This window comes from Oncorhynchus keta, chromosome 35 (genome assembly GCF_023373465.1).
Source record: "Oncorhynchus keta strain PuntledgeMale-10-30-2019 chromosome 35, Oket_V2, whole genome shotgun sequence".
In the NCBI taxonomy this organism is placed as follows: domain Eukaryota; kingdom Metazoa; phylum Chordata; class Actinopteri; order Salmoniformes; family Salmonidae; genus Oncorhynchus; species Oncorhynchus keta.
The window spans coordinates 58,200,773-58,212,527 of NC_068455.1; the positions used below are offsets into that span (position 1 = coordinate 58,200,773).

General features: G+C 43.5%; 2 protein-coding genes across 7 annotated transcripts in view; both read right to left on the minus strand.

Moving 5' to 3' along the window:
* LOC118368713 (regulator of G-protein signaling 12-like) overlaps window positions 1–5,934 on the minus strand; it is a 70,927-nt gene extending 64,993 nt beyond the window's left edge. For 2 of the 5 annotated variants that reach the window (XR_008093205.1, XM_052497168.1), the window contains exons 1-2: window positions 4,907–5,098; window positions 2,300–4,254 (exon numbers count right to left, since the gene is read on the minus strand). Coding sequence is in view for 4 of the 5 variants with exons in the window: in XM_052497168.1 (XP_052353128.1) it covers window positions 2,300–4,162 (1,863 nt within the window). In the remaining variant the exon portion in view is untranslated. Of the gene's footprint in view, window positions 1–2,299; window positions 4,255–4,906; window positions 5,105–5,828 lie in introns of those variants that run through there. The other 3 variants (XM_035753035.2, XM_035753034.2, XM_052497169.1) reach the window with 3 other exon arrangements.
* A 923-nt stretch (window positions 5,935–6,857) lies between these two features.
* On the minus strand, window positions 6,858–9,509 carry LOC118368740 (myb/SANT-like DNA-binding domain-containing protein 1). Of its 2 annotated transcripts, none has more exons than XM_035753100.2 (3): window positions 8,858–9,509; window positions 8,163–8,450; window positions 6,858–7,754 (listed from the first exon to the last, which is right to left on the minus strand). In XM_035753100.2, exons 1-3 carry the CDS (start codon window positions 9,109–9,111, stop codon window positions 7,454–7,456), a joined length of 843 nt encoding a protein of 280 aa, XP_035608993.1. In that variant the 5' UTR covers window positions 9,112–9,509; the 3' UTR covers window positions 6,858–7,453. The 2 variants fall into 2 exon arrangements, with proteins under 2 accessions (XP_035608993.1, XP_035608992.1); XM_035753099.2 differs by having other exon boundaries at window positions 8,852–9,509.
* Window positions 9,510–11,755: the final 2,246 nt, after the last annotated feature.

Consider the following 11,755-nt stretch of genomic DNA (forward strand, 5'->3'; position numbering starts at 1 on the left):
ATTGTGGTTTTTGTCATACTTAGTTATGGGTTATGAGCCTACATAACACCATCATAAACATGACAAAAACATGTCATAACACCTTATTAGGTAAGCATTAGGGATTAGTACATTTATCAATGATCAGTTTAACATGATCATTCTTCTGTCTGGAATACACTTCCGTACATAATAGACAAGGCTTAAACAAGCTTGCAGTGTTGGGGGAAAATTGGAGAGGGTGATAAGGAACTATCCACCTGGGCAATTTAGATGATGTAAACCGAGATAATGTAAAGCAACCAAGATTACAAATGTTCTTCCTGCCTTGACCTTGAGGCCATATGCTGTGTCCTTATCTAACATGGGTCATGACACACAGCTTTAGGGGCGGCAGGTAGCCTAGTGGTTAGAGTGTTGGGCCAGTAACTGAAAGGTTGCTAGATTGAATCCCCGAACTGAGAAGGTAAACATCTGTTGTTCTGCCCCTGAACAAGGAAGTTAACCCACTGTTCCTAGGCTGTCATTGTAAATAAGAATTTGTTCTTAACTGACTTGCCTGGTTAAATAACTTTTTTTTTAAACTCCCTTCTGCCAGACAACATAACTCAATGTGATTGGCTCACAGATTGTATAAAAATAACAGACTGGCCACCCAAGACTTACAGCGAGCCCCATGTGAAACAAGGTCAAGCCCATTAGTCTCAGTTTGGCACAATGCTGACGATTTCACAGACACCAGTTGGGCTGAGGAAGTGAAGAAATTGATTTTCAATTTATTTCAAAAGCCTCCATCAAATTCAACTCCTCCACTACTCATCTGTACCTTAATCTCACAGTTTAACTGCTATATGCTAAATGAGCATGAGAAACGCATTTTGCCAGCAGCCCTGCTATTATAATGATGGGTGAAAGCCCAGCCTGTTTGAGCTGGAATAAAGAACTGCCGGTAATTACCATGGTATCACATGGGCTCTACCCTGTAATTTTCTTTTGCTTCCTGTGCAAAATTGTCTTCTTTTTCAGAACAGAGACAGACACGCGATTCATCCCGGAGTATGCACACAGAACAATAACTTTCCCTTGGATAAACAGCAAGAGACAAACACAATGATAAACAGTGCACACATTTTCCACTATCATCAAACTCTGGGAATCTGCTCTCTGCAAAACAAGAGCAGAAACAAAAACACATTAGAGGGTGGAGGAGGATTCTCTCCATTTCTTACCAGCTTCTGCTTAAATATGCCACTCTGTCAAAGCAAAGTTTCTGTTTTGACAAATGCCTGCATTTCCATGGAACACATCCATCTTTATCTACACTCATACCATCCAATAGTGCAGCCACAGGAGAAGAATATTATTAAAGGTCAACTTTCTGTATTGGCTATTACATTTTTTTTGTGGAGGGGGGTCCAGGATATCACAAGTTTGGAATGCACATTTCCTTGTGTCAACAAAAAACATAAATAAGTAGCAAAGTACTTCTTCCATGGGGAAAAGCACTCCCACCCCAGCTAGATAGTGAAACAGGGACATCTTGTGGATAATGAGGAAAACAACAAAAAAGCCTGTTTGGAACTAAATCCTGGATGTGGATTTATGACAATGACATCATTGTGGTATAAATCAACAGGTGGCATTTTTTCCTCAATTCCCAGCCAAATGAGTGGTGAAATGGTGTATTATATTAGGTGTGAAAGTGAATGGACTGTACACCCTATCAGTGCCTGGCAACTCGACTCCTACAAACCATGTATTGCTTCCGGTGGAATAAAGCTGAACAAAAAGCTGAACAAAAAGCTAATAGAAACACAAAACCAGATGTATGTTCACACTACACACACATGATTGCTGAATACTGCACAATTCCCCACAATATTGGACTATAAATTGTGACTTCCTGTATTATACTTACACTAAAATGTTTATTCTACTGAACCATTTACTTTATGTTCATATTCTCATCTACTGTTGTTGCATTGTCAAGAAGGAACCTGCAAGAAAGAATTTTGCTGGACGGTGTATACTATGTGTATCCCATACATACAACTAATAAAACGTGAAACTTCCTGTAGAATAAAGTTGAACATAAAGCAAAAACAAACACAAAACTGGATGTTAAACAGAAGGGACATGCAAAGGTATTTTTGTTCAGCCTTTGCACAATCTCCTTTATTAACTTTGTGTAAGGGAAAACACAAACTCTGGCCTATACATTAAGTTAACACACACACGCACGCACATAGACACACCACAGAATCATCAACACAACAACAAATCTCTATCAACACAACAACATTCTCTCTTCTAATCTCACCTTGGTATTAGCATCTCTCCTGGGCTTTCCATTTAGCAGCTCTCCAGATTCTGCTCTCCAGAGTCGTTTTGCCCACTCCTCCCTGGCCTCTGTTGCCTGGTACCTGTCTGGTGGGATCTGGCTCCTGGGGGGTGGCAGGGCATTGGTGCAACCCACCGTGGCTTGTCCTGACCAGCTGTTAGTGGCCGGTGTTGCCTGGAGATCAGGCTCTCCACTGTGACCCCTAGGCCACCTCTGCTTGACGCTCATAGAGAACCAGCGTTGACTGCTTCTGAAGGGGCCTCCTTCTGTTAGGTTCTGGATCTTACCCACAGGGTAAGGCGGTGGTGGGGGCTTGAACTGAAACTCCAACTTGGGAGGAGGGCCTCCGGATGGGCCGGTTAACGACGCTGGGCCCGGTAGAGATTCAGAAAGGGAATGGGTGCTTCCCGGATTAGGATGACCGTTTAAGTTTAGGCGGCCATTTTGGTGAGCTACTATTTGGGTGAGGTTTGCTTCAGCCTGGGGGTAATCCTCCCATGGACAGCTTGGGAGGTTGCTCCCGGCGTTGGTTCCGTGGGCAACTGGGAAATCCCTGTCCGGTCTCTCCTCGGGGGGGGAAGCGTTTCCGATCCCGCTGTCTCTGTTGCTGCTGGCACTGCCGTTCTTGCAGGCTCTGCTGCTGTTCTGTCGAGTGTGGAGGTGGTGGGCCGACTCTCTGTCCAGCCTGGTTCTAAGCCTCTCCACCGCCTCCCCCATGTCACAGTATAAGACAGACACAAACTGGAGGACGGAGGGTGGTGTGAGGGGGAACTCCTGGCAGCCCAGGGTGTCTGGGGTACAGTCAAAGCCAAAGCGCCCGGCGATGCCCAGGTGGTCACTGTGGTGGCACAGCTCGGGGTCGATGAAAAAGACATGGCAGGAGGATCTCAGGGGACCGTTCTTCCCCACATGGCCACCAGAGACGTGTGCAGTGGTGACCAGGCAAAAGAAGCGCCTGTCCTCGGAACACACAACTCCCACAACAAGGTTCTCAGAAGGGAAGGCTGCCAGGACAGCTCCAGCGTCATCACAGAGGCGGACACAGTCGAACATGACCTTTATCATCACCAGCGTGTGGGTCTCCTGCTCAATGCCCATACGTCTAATACACCTGCGGATCACCTGTAGGCAGTCATCCTCTGAGCTGGGGCTGGACAAGGCCAAGATCAGTTCAGTAGAGCCCAGGTAGCCCACCACCATGGCTGTGTTCAGCAAACTCCAGTCTGGATTCACATCGTTCTCCGGGTCATTGAAAACAGAGTCGATGTCTGCCACTTTGGCGGTTTCTTCCTCAGACAGGAAGCCAGGTTGGAATTTGGAGTTCCACAGTTGGGTCCAGTGGGACATGTCCGGTTCTGACAAAGGTCTCGGCTTAAATGGAGTGGCGTTTACTGAGTTACATGACGAGTTGCCAGAGTGGTCCAAAACTGTTCGAAAAACTCGCCCCTTTTGAAAAAGCCCCATTCCCTCTGTTCTAGAAAGCCCTAACTCCTCTTTGCTGGAGGAAGGGTCCACCGTGGGCCCGGTCCCAACAAGCACCACCAACCGCAAGGGTCCTTTACAGGTGCCAATCAACTGCACCACAGCCTCGTGGGAAGCATTTGCGACATCGATTCCGTTTACACTCACTATACAATCCCCCTGCTTTAGTCCCAGCAGGTCTGCAGGGCTCCCCTCCAATATACCACTCAAGAGGCACGGGCCTTGTCCTGATAAGGTGAACCCGTATCCTACACGTCCTCGAACAACCTCGACCCCTCTGGCTTCCTGAGGGGCGGTCAAATTCAGACGCCTTCGTGCCCTGTCGTTCTGTCCCGGCATCCTCATCCTGAATGTGGACATTTTTCAAATGGAGAGCGTGGGACATTTGAGTCACAATGGAATGTTATCTTTTAGTGCCAACACTGAAGTGTTTTAGTCATCCTGCATAAACACTAAAAGTAGACAAGAGAGAGACAAAGAGAGAGACAGAGAGAGGACAAAGATAAGTGAGATACAGTGTATCAAATATTGATTAAGCATAGGCCTCCAGAATCAATATTCTTAACAAATAGCAACTGTAACACTTATCCTGTGATAATATTATGTTACAAAGTATTTGTTACACAATGTTACAAAAGAATAATGATTGCATCAAATGCTTTCCCCCTTCAATTAAAAAATATGTTATTCCACTTCAATAGGCTAATGCTTCATATAATAACAATCTCCATATTTTGGGACAAAAATATATTGAGTTATTATAGTTTAACCAGACAAGTGTGGGCGGTGAGCGTGAAAATAAACCGTCTGCTAGAGCAAACAGCGCCAGCTGGCCCCCTTCTCAAGAACAGTCCAATCAAAGCAAGAGCTTTCAAACCAGACAAACCTGTTCGAGAGCCTTGAATTGGTTTCGTTGGACATCACATCATTTTCTATTCTACCTCCCTTGGTTATTACATTTTTGCCCTGTCTGTCCAAACACAGCAACACCCAAAATATTTTCGAAAACATTTGCTAGAGTTTTACATTTAAAGTAGCCCGGCCTATGCCGATGAAGTTTAGGCGCAGATACAATGTTGCCAGTGCCACTGAAATTAACTTTACCGTTTCAAAACTTTATGAAGTCAGTTCAAATATTGCATAATCCCAAACGTCCAAAAAAAGTGTTAGAAATCTACACGTGCGTAGTTTCCGAAACGTAATAATTTGTGTTTTCAAAAATTCCCTCGTATTCCGTATTCCATATGGCGGTGACAAACACTCATGTTGGGGACAAAGCGTCTTTCATAGTAACCATGACACTCTAACGTTTTCAGAGCACGTGATGTATTTAATTCGCCAATGAGGTGATTCGATTCATCTCGCCCGTGTAGGCGTGTTTTGCATCGGCTGAAAATTGATTACATTCGATTTTGAACCGGGCTGACTCCCGGGCTCGAGCCAGGTGCCCTGTTCAAACCCCACTGCGAAGTCGGCTCCAAACAAAAGTGACGCAAGTAAGCACTTGCATAAGGATTCTGTGTTATCCCATGTAAAAGTGATTGCATTTGATAAAAACGCTTTATCTGCCTTACCAATGATTTGTTTTTGAAAATTCTAATATTTATTTTATGTAAAGGAGATTTCTGGACGATGCACCATGTTGCCTTGTCAAAATGACCGAGCGGCACATATTTCTGTTCGATATGAGAATGACGCTCCTCCCTCCCCGTTTTTGCCCTCTGACGCCTTTGTCGGTGGCCCAACATAATCGAATCCGCCCAATCTCTCGTGTTGAATATTCAAATATTTGCGGTATGATCCTATTGTTTCTGATCATCAAAATTGATAAGCTAAATATAAACATTGTTACCGATATTTAAGCTACAATTCACACATAGCATTACCTAAATTCAATTTTAAGCATTTCACATAGGCTAACTATGCACGTTTAAATCAAAGCTATAATATGATAATGTGATGCAACATCCACTGCACAATTAATAATGGATTTATTACAAGATAATTAACATAACATCGTAATTACCTTACATTAAATCTTAACTGGATGTATTAACCACACAGCTCGAGAAGTAATACTTTGTTGCATCCTGCCACTCGCTACTTGTAAACAAACTGCATTGTGGTCAAAGTTCTGCAACGGTTGCAAGGGAGAGTCACGTGGTCCAATTACACATGTACTGTACACACCACAGTCTCTAGACAAATATACACTCAGCAGTGAGTCAATCAATGTAAACATAGAGCAAGCCCAAAAGCAGATGTTTACTCATGTTTAGGCCTACAAAAACCCTGGATATTTTTTTTAGGCCTAGTAGGCCAGTGAAGTGAAAGACAGTCATTTAATGAGAATAAGCAGACTATTATTATATTTTTGCAGTAGGACCCACTTTCAGTATATTGATTATGTTGATTAAATTTTAAAAAGTGCATTTAAAATGCTAAACCTACACCTGGCAAAGCTACATTCAACTCCCTTCTATTTAATCCCAAGGTTTCCCCTAATCCTCTCAGACAACAGTTAATTATTCAAGACAATGCTGTTTAAAGTGAGTTACTGTAACTGTCCTCTCACATTACCCACAACACTGAGAATAAACCCCTTCCTGGATTTGCCTGTCTAGCACTTTCAATCGTTTAATGTGTTGATATCCTTTCTTTCTAAACCAGTCCAACCACTGCCATGCAAGAGAAGCAGATACTGTGTTATTGTTACACATTATATCATTGCTGTCATATAATATTATTTGTTTTATTGTATAAAGATACTATTACATTACATACACACTAAGTGTGAATGCTAACATTATGTATGCGTTTACACAGGCATCCCAATTCTGATAATTTTTCCACCTTTTCACATCAGATCTTTTTCAGAGCTATTCTGATTTGTAAAAAAAATCTAATTATTTAAAAAAATATCAGAATTGTGCTCTCTGTGTAAACACAGCATATGTAGGCTACATTGTAGCAATATCTAGAATGAAAGGGAGACGTGATGGTACCAGGAATAGTTGAAAGACAAACCAAAAATGATAACAGAACATGAGTTTTTATTTCAGTCATACATTTCAAACAATTAGGCTATGCTAGTTGGGATATGCAACAACCATAGCAGGACAGACATTAAAACATAATTGATACAACATCAAATGCCCATGCCTTTTGTCATCAAGATGTAGAATTTGTGGACATACATTGTCTTTTGTCGATCTGAAAACGTATTTTCCTAGCTTGTAGATATCTTTCAAATCTGAATGGTGGAACATGTCTAAGAACTAGCCTCAGCCGTACACCTCTGAACCCTCACCCCTGACCTCTCACTCTCTCACAGAAACTACAAGATGGCCATTCTAGAAAGGACGAAACCATCTATATTCTCTCAGTACTGTTGAGCAAGTTGATAAGCTTTTCCCTCTCTCTGGGGGTTAAGTGTCCAGGTTATGGATAAGGGTGAGATTGAGATTGACAATTACAGTCAGTATTCACTATCAATCAGTTGTTAAAAAGTGCCATATAGCAGGTCCTTTCTAGAATAGTCATAGCGATCACCAAGCATAGCCTTATAGCATTTTGTCATATATAATTTTTTTTCTAGAATAGCCATATATTGACCATCCCCACCCCCCTTGATCCCTCACCCTTGACCCTTCACCCCTGCCCTGGCTCTTTGACCCCTGGCTGGGCAGCAGAACCCCAGGTGGGTATGGGGGCAGCGGGTGGCTGAATCATCTTCTCCAGCAGGTTCATCATGCGCTCCTGGAGCTGTAGGCTCTGCACCTGGAGGAGGTTTTGCTGGTGCATGACGCGGCGCACCTCGCGGCACGTCTCCTCCACCGCCCGGCTCACCTTCCGCTGCTCCTGCAGCATTGCCTCCATCACCTTCAGCTTCCACCGCTTCAGGGAGAGGTGCTGGTGTACTTTTTTCCTCTTGGCCGGTGCCGGGTGGGAACTGGACAGAAACTTTGTTAGTTAAAGTAATGGTAATGACACAGTATATAGAGAGTTTTATGCAAGTACTCAAGAGATTTCATGGATATGTTTTTCATTCCATATATAGGAACCTTTTTAAATCAAACGGTTTCTGGGATAAGCCAGGAACTAAAGAAGAGGTTGAAATTAAAGTAAACTCAATGTATGCTAAGTACTCTCATGCGAACTAACTATCATCACAATTCATTGTTCATCTTTATCACTTAGAGAGCCTTGTGGAGACTCTTTATCACACCCTACCAATGACAATGGAGGACCCCTCTTGGCAAGGGTGGGCAGTTTAGCTCAATAACTCAGCTTGATACCCCTTTCTCTCTCTCTCTGTCTGTTCCCTCATTTGAAGACCAATATGTAAACATGGCCTTACTCAGTACAGGGAAGCCCGGAATGCAGACTGCCAGAGCTCTCCGATCCACCCAGGTCCTCCCTAATTTCCATCTCATCAGAGGAGCCTGTGTACTCCGGAAGGACGCCCATGGGGAGGCCCTCCGCATGGGAAATCGAGGCCTCCATGGAGGTGGAGGGGCCTGAAGACTGGAGCTCAAATGGGTTCATAGTCCCATTATCGGCAGTCTTGGTGAGGATCTTCTCTATGGCTTGGTAGTACGGCCAGTCGGGGGTACCTCCACTCCCATTGGTCGTGCACTTAATTTTCCTGTCAAAGAAGGACAGAAGTTAAGGATATTGGTTTGGGTCCAGTAGTGGGCATCAGACATATGGGTTTATAGGTATCATAGCTACCTGTATTGAGTTCTAGGTATGCAGGTTGCTCTTTTTTTATTTTACTAGGCAAGTCAGTTAAGAACAAATTCCTATTTTCAATGATGGCCTTGTACCTTGTCAGCTCGGGGGTTTGAACTTGCAACCTTCCGGTTACTAGTCCAACACTCTAACCACTAGGCTAGCCTGCCACCCGTGGGGTTAAATTCACAAGAAATAGCCCATTTTTGTCTACTCTCTCTGCGGATATTTAAGTAAGTTCATACAATATAATATTTTAATGGATTTATGTTGCCACCTCTTTCCATCCAAACAAATAAATTATGTATTTCTTACACTTGCCTGTACTGGAAAGACATATTGGTGATTTTCATCTTGATCTCCTCCCGGTGGCGCTGTTCTCCCGTGAGCTCGAAGAACCTCTGGGCCATTTTCTCATAGATCTTGGTATTCCTCTTGCATTTCTTCAGCTCGGCGACGTTCTGTTCCCAGACGTACAGGAGCCCCTTCATCTCCGCATCAGTCCAGTTTCGGGCCCTTCTGTGCTTCTCGCTGTGGCCCAAGAAGAGGTAACTGAAACTGTCCTCGGTGGCCATTTTGAAAGCCCACTCGAAAGTGCTCTATTCCTGTTTTGGTTTGGTAAACAAAATAGGCCCCCAAAACGGCTTAGTTTGAAAGCCCTTTTCTGCTCTAAGGTGTTTTTAGCAGTCTAGCAGTTGTCAGTGGAATGTGGTTGCAAACAGCCACACACCGCTCTGCTTTGCCTGTGCTTTTCCCCCCGAGTTTAGCTGAAAGAGGACTCAAAATGGGGCCTAGGGCAGGAGAGGGATCCAGTTAAAAGCTTTTAAATGGAGGAAATCGTCACTGTGATGTCAAGTTGCCCTGGCAACTAGGAGGACCCTCTTTCTTCCTCCCCCAGCTCTCTTAACCATTCCCTGTCTCTCATGTCCTCTCTGGCTCTCTGGCTCCAATGCCACAACAAAAAGCTTTTAGCTGAAACGCAACGAGTTAGGCCAGAGATTACAGGGAAAACAGATTTGAAATGTGAGCCTCGAGGGAGGGAGTAGAATGAGAGAGCGGGTTTCATTTGTTTCCTTGGCAACAAGGCTGCCAAGACGTTGCTGCATTTAAAAGCTTTTAATAACATACAGTTGGGAGTGCAGGGACTGCAGGGACTGACTGTGTGGATACTATTCTCAATGCAAGATGAAATTATATGCAAAGGGGAAAGACATTGGGGGGGGGTCAGTGTATATTAAACCAAGACAATGAGTCCTGTCAGTAGGGCAGCTTACGTGTGGACACTTGAACCCCTCCCCCACTCCTTACCACGATATGGCCCTTGGCGTGCAAGGGTGGGCTTAGCATGTTATCTCTCTCTCTCTTGCTCTCCACTAGCAACAGGTACAGGTTCACACAAGACAGAGTGTAATGATGGATACGAGCCATTATAGTCCATGTTAGATTTCAATACTAGAAGACATAAAGCACTCAGGAGACAACGTGAACATAACACTGTCTGTGTAAACTCCCCCAGCCAATCCCCAGATTTCCAAGAAGGGGCCACGTTGAAGTCGGAAGAAATTATAATGCCAGTGCCACTAATAGCCAGACCCATCTGTGATTTACCATCACTTTGTCTTTATTAGTGACCCTTTGCTGTCACAGTCTTAACACAGTTTTGTCCTTATTAAATCTCGAGGTCCATCTGCTCCATAGAAACTGACAGACGTTCCACCATGCCATAACACTGGCTTTTTCTTTGCAACTCTGCCTAGAAGGCCAGCATCCCGGAGTCGCCTCTTCACTGCTGACGTTAAGACTGGTGTTTTGCGGGTGCTATTTAACGAAGCTGCCAGTTGAGGACTTGTGAGGCGTCTGTTTCGCAAACTAGTTTCTGGACATTTTGAGTCTGTAATCGAACCCACAAATGCTGATGCTCCAGATACTCAACTAGTCTAAAGAAGGCCAGTTTTATTGCTTCTTTAATCAGTACAACAGTTTTCAGCTGTGCTAACATACTTACAAAAGGGTTTTCTAATGATCAATTAGCCTTTTACAATGATAAACATGGATTAGCAAACACAACGTGCTGTTGGAACACAGGAGTGAGTGTTGCTGATAATGGGCCTCTGCGCGCCTATGTAGATATTCCATAAAAAATCTGCCGTTTCCAGCTACAATAGTCATTTACAACATTAACAATGTGTACACTGTATTTCTGATCAATTTGATATTATTTTAATGGGCAAAAAAATGAAGGACATTTTTAAGTGACCCCAAACTTTTGAATGTTAGTGTACCTCCTCCATTGAAGTGGACAGAGGTCTATAGGTTTATGTTAAGCCACAAATTGTTTTGGTTAACGTTTCTAGTAAATTGAGTGCATACTTTTTTTTGTAAGTGATCCCTGCAGGAATTGAACCCATGACCACAAAACACCACATATTGTTTTTAAATATCTGTCCTGAAGTGGCAGAAGATAGTGAAAGAGCAAACCTTGCAGTTCTATATAATTACATAAAATACATAACACATATGTTAGTCTATTTATACATCTTGACCGTCTGCATGTCGGCAACTGTTTTCAAGCAGCTCGAGCCTGTCAAATAGATCAAAACCTATTGAGAAATTTGACTTAATTGGCAAGAACTGGCACTTTGAGGCACAAAAGCCCTCTCATAACCACACACAGTGATATAGAAACTGGCTGGTAGTCTAGAGACTGCCCGATGCCAGTTAGTGTGTTGGCTACTGTGCTACACATTAGCCTAGTAACTAGAAGAAGAGCAGCAATTAAAGTCATTGTTTAATCTTATAGGCCATTCTTAAATAGTTATCTTACTACCTTTTCTCATTTGTTAAAGTGGACATAATCCAGACTACTAATCCAGAGCTCAGACTAATCTAGAGATAAACTGTCCTTTGTAGTTTCACATGGTTAGACTGACCCTGTCATGTCCATAGAGTGAATGATCTGGGGACAAACCTTAGAATTACTGTATTTCCGAAAGGCACTTGCAAGTCAGGCAAATCAAGTGTACATTTATGGTCACTTGCCCATATATATTAACATGCAGAAATGCCATAAATTGGCCGTATTTCACTTAAACGATGGGGAGGAACCAGAAAGTTTAGGGTTAGGCTACTGGAATTCTTGCAGTTTGGTTGTTTGAGTAAGGAAAACTGCCCACCTTGCCCAACTGTTCAGTTTACTTGCCCCCGGCCAATAGGGTAACC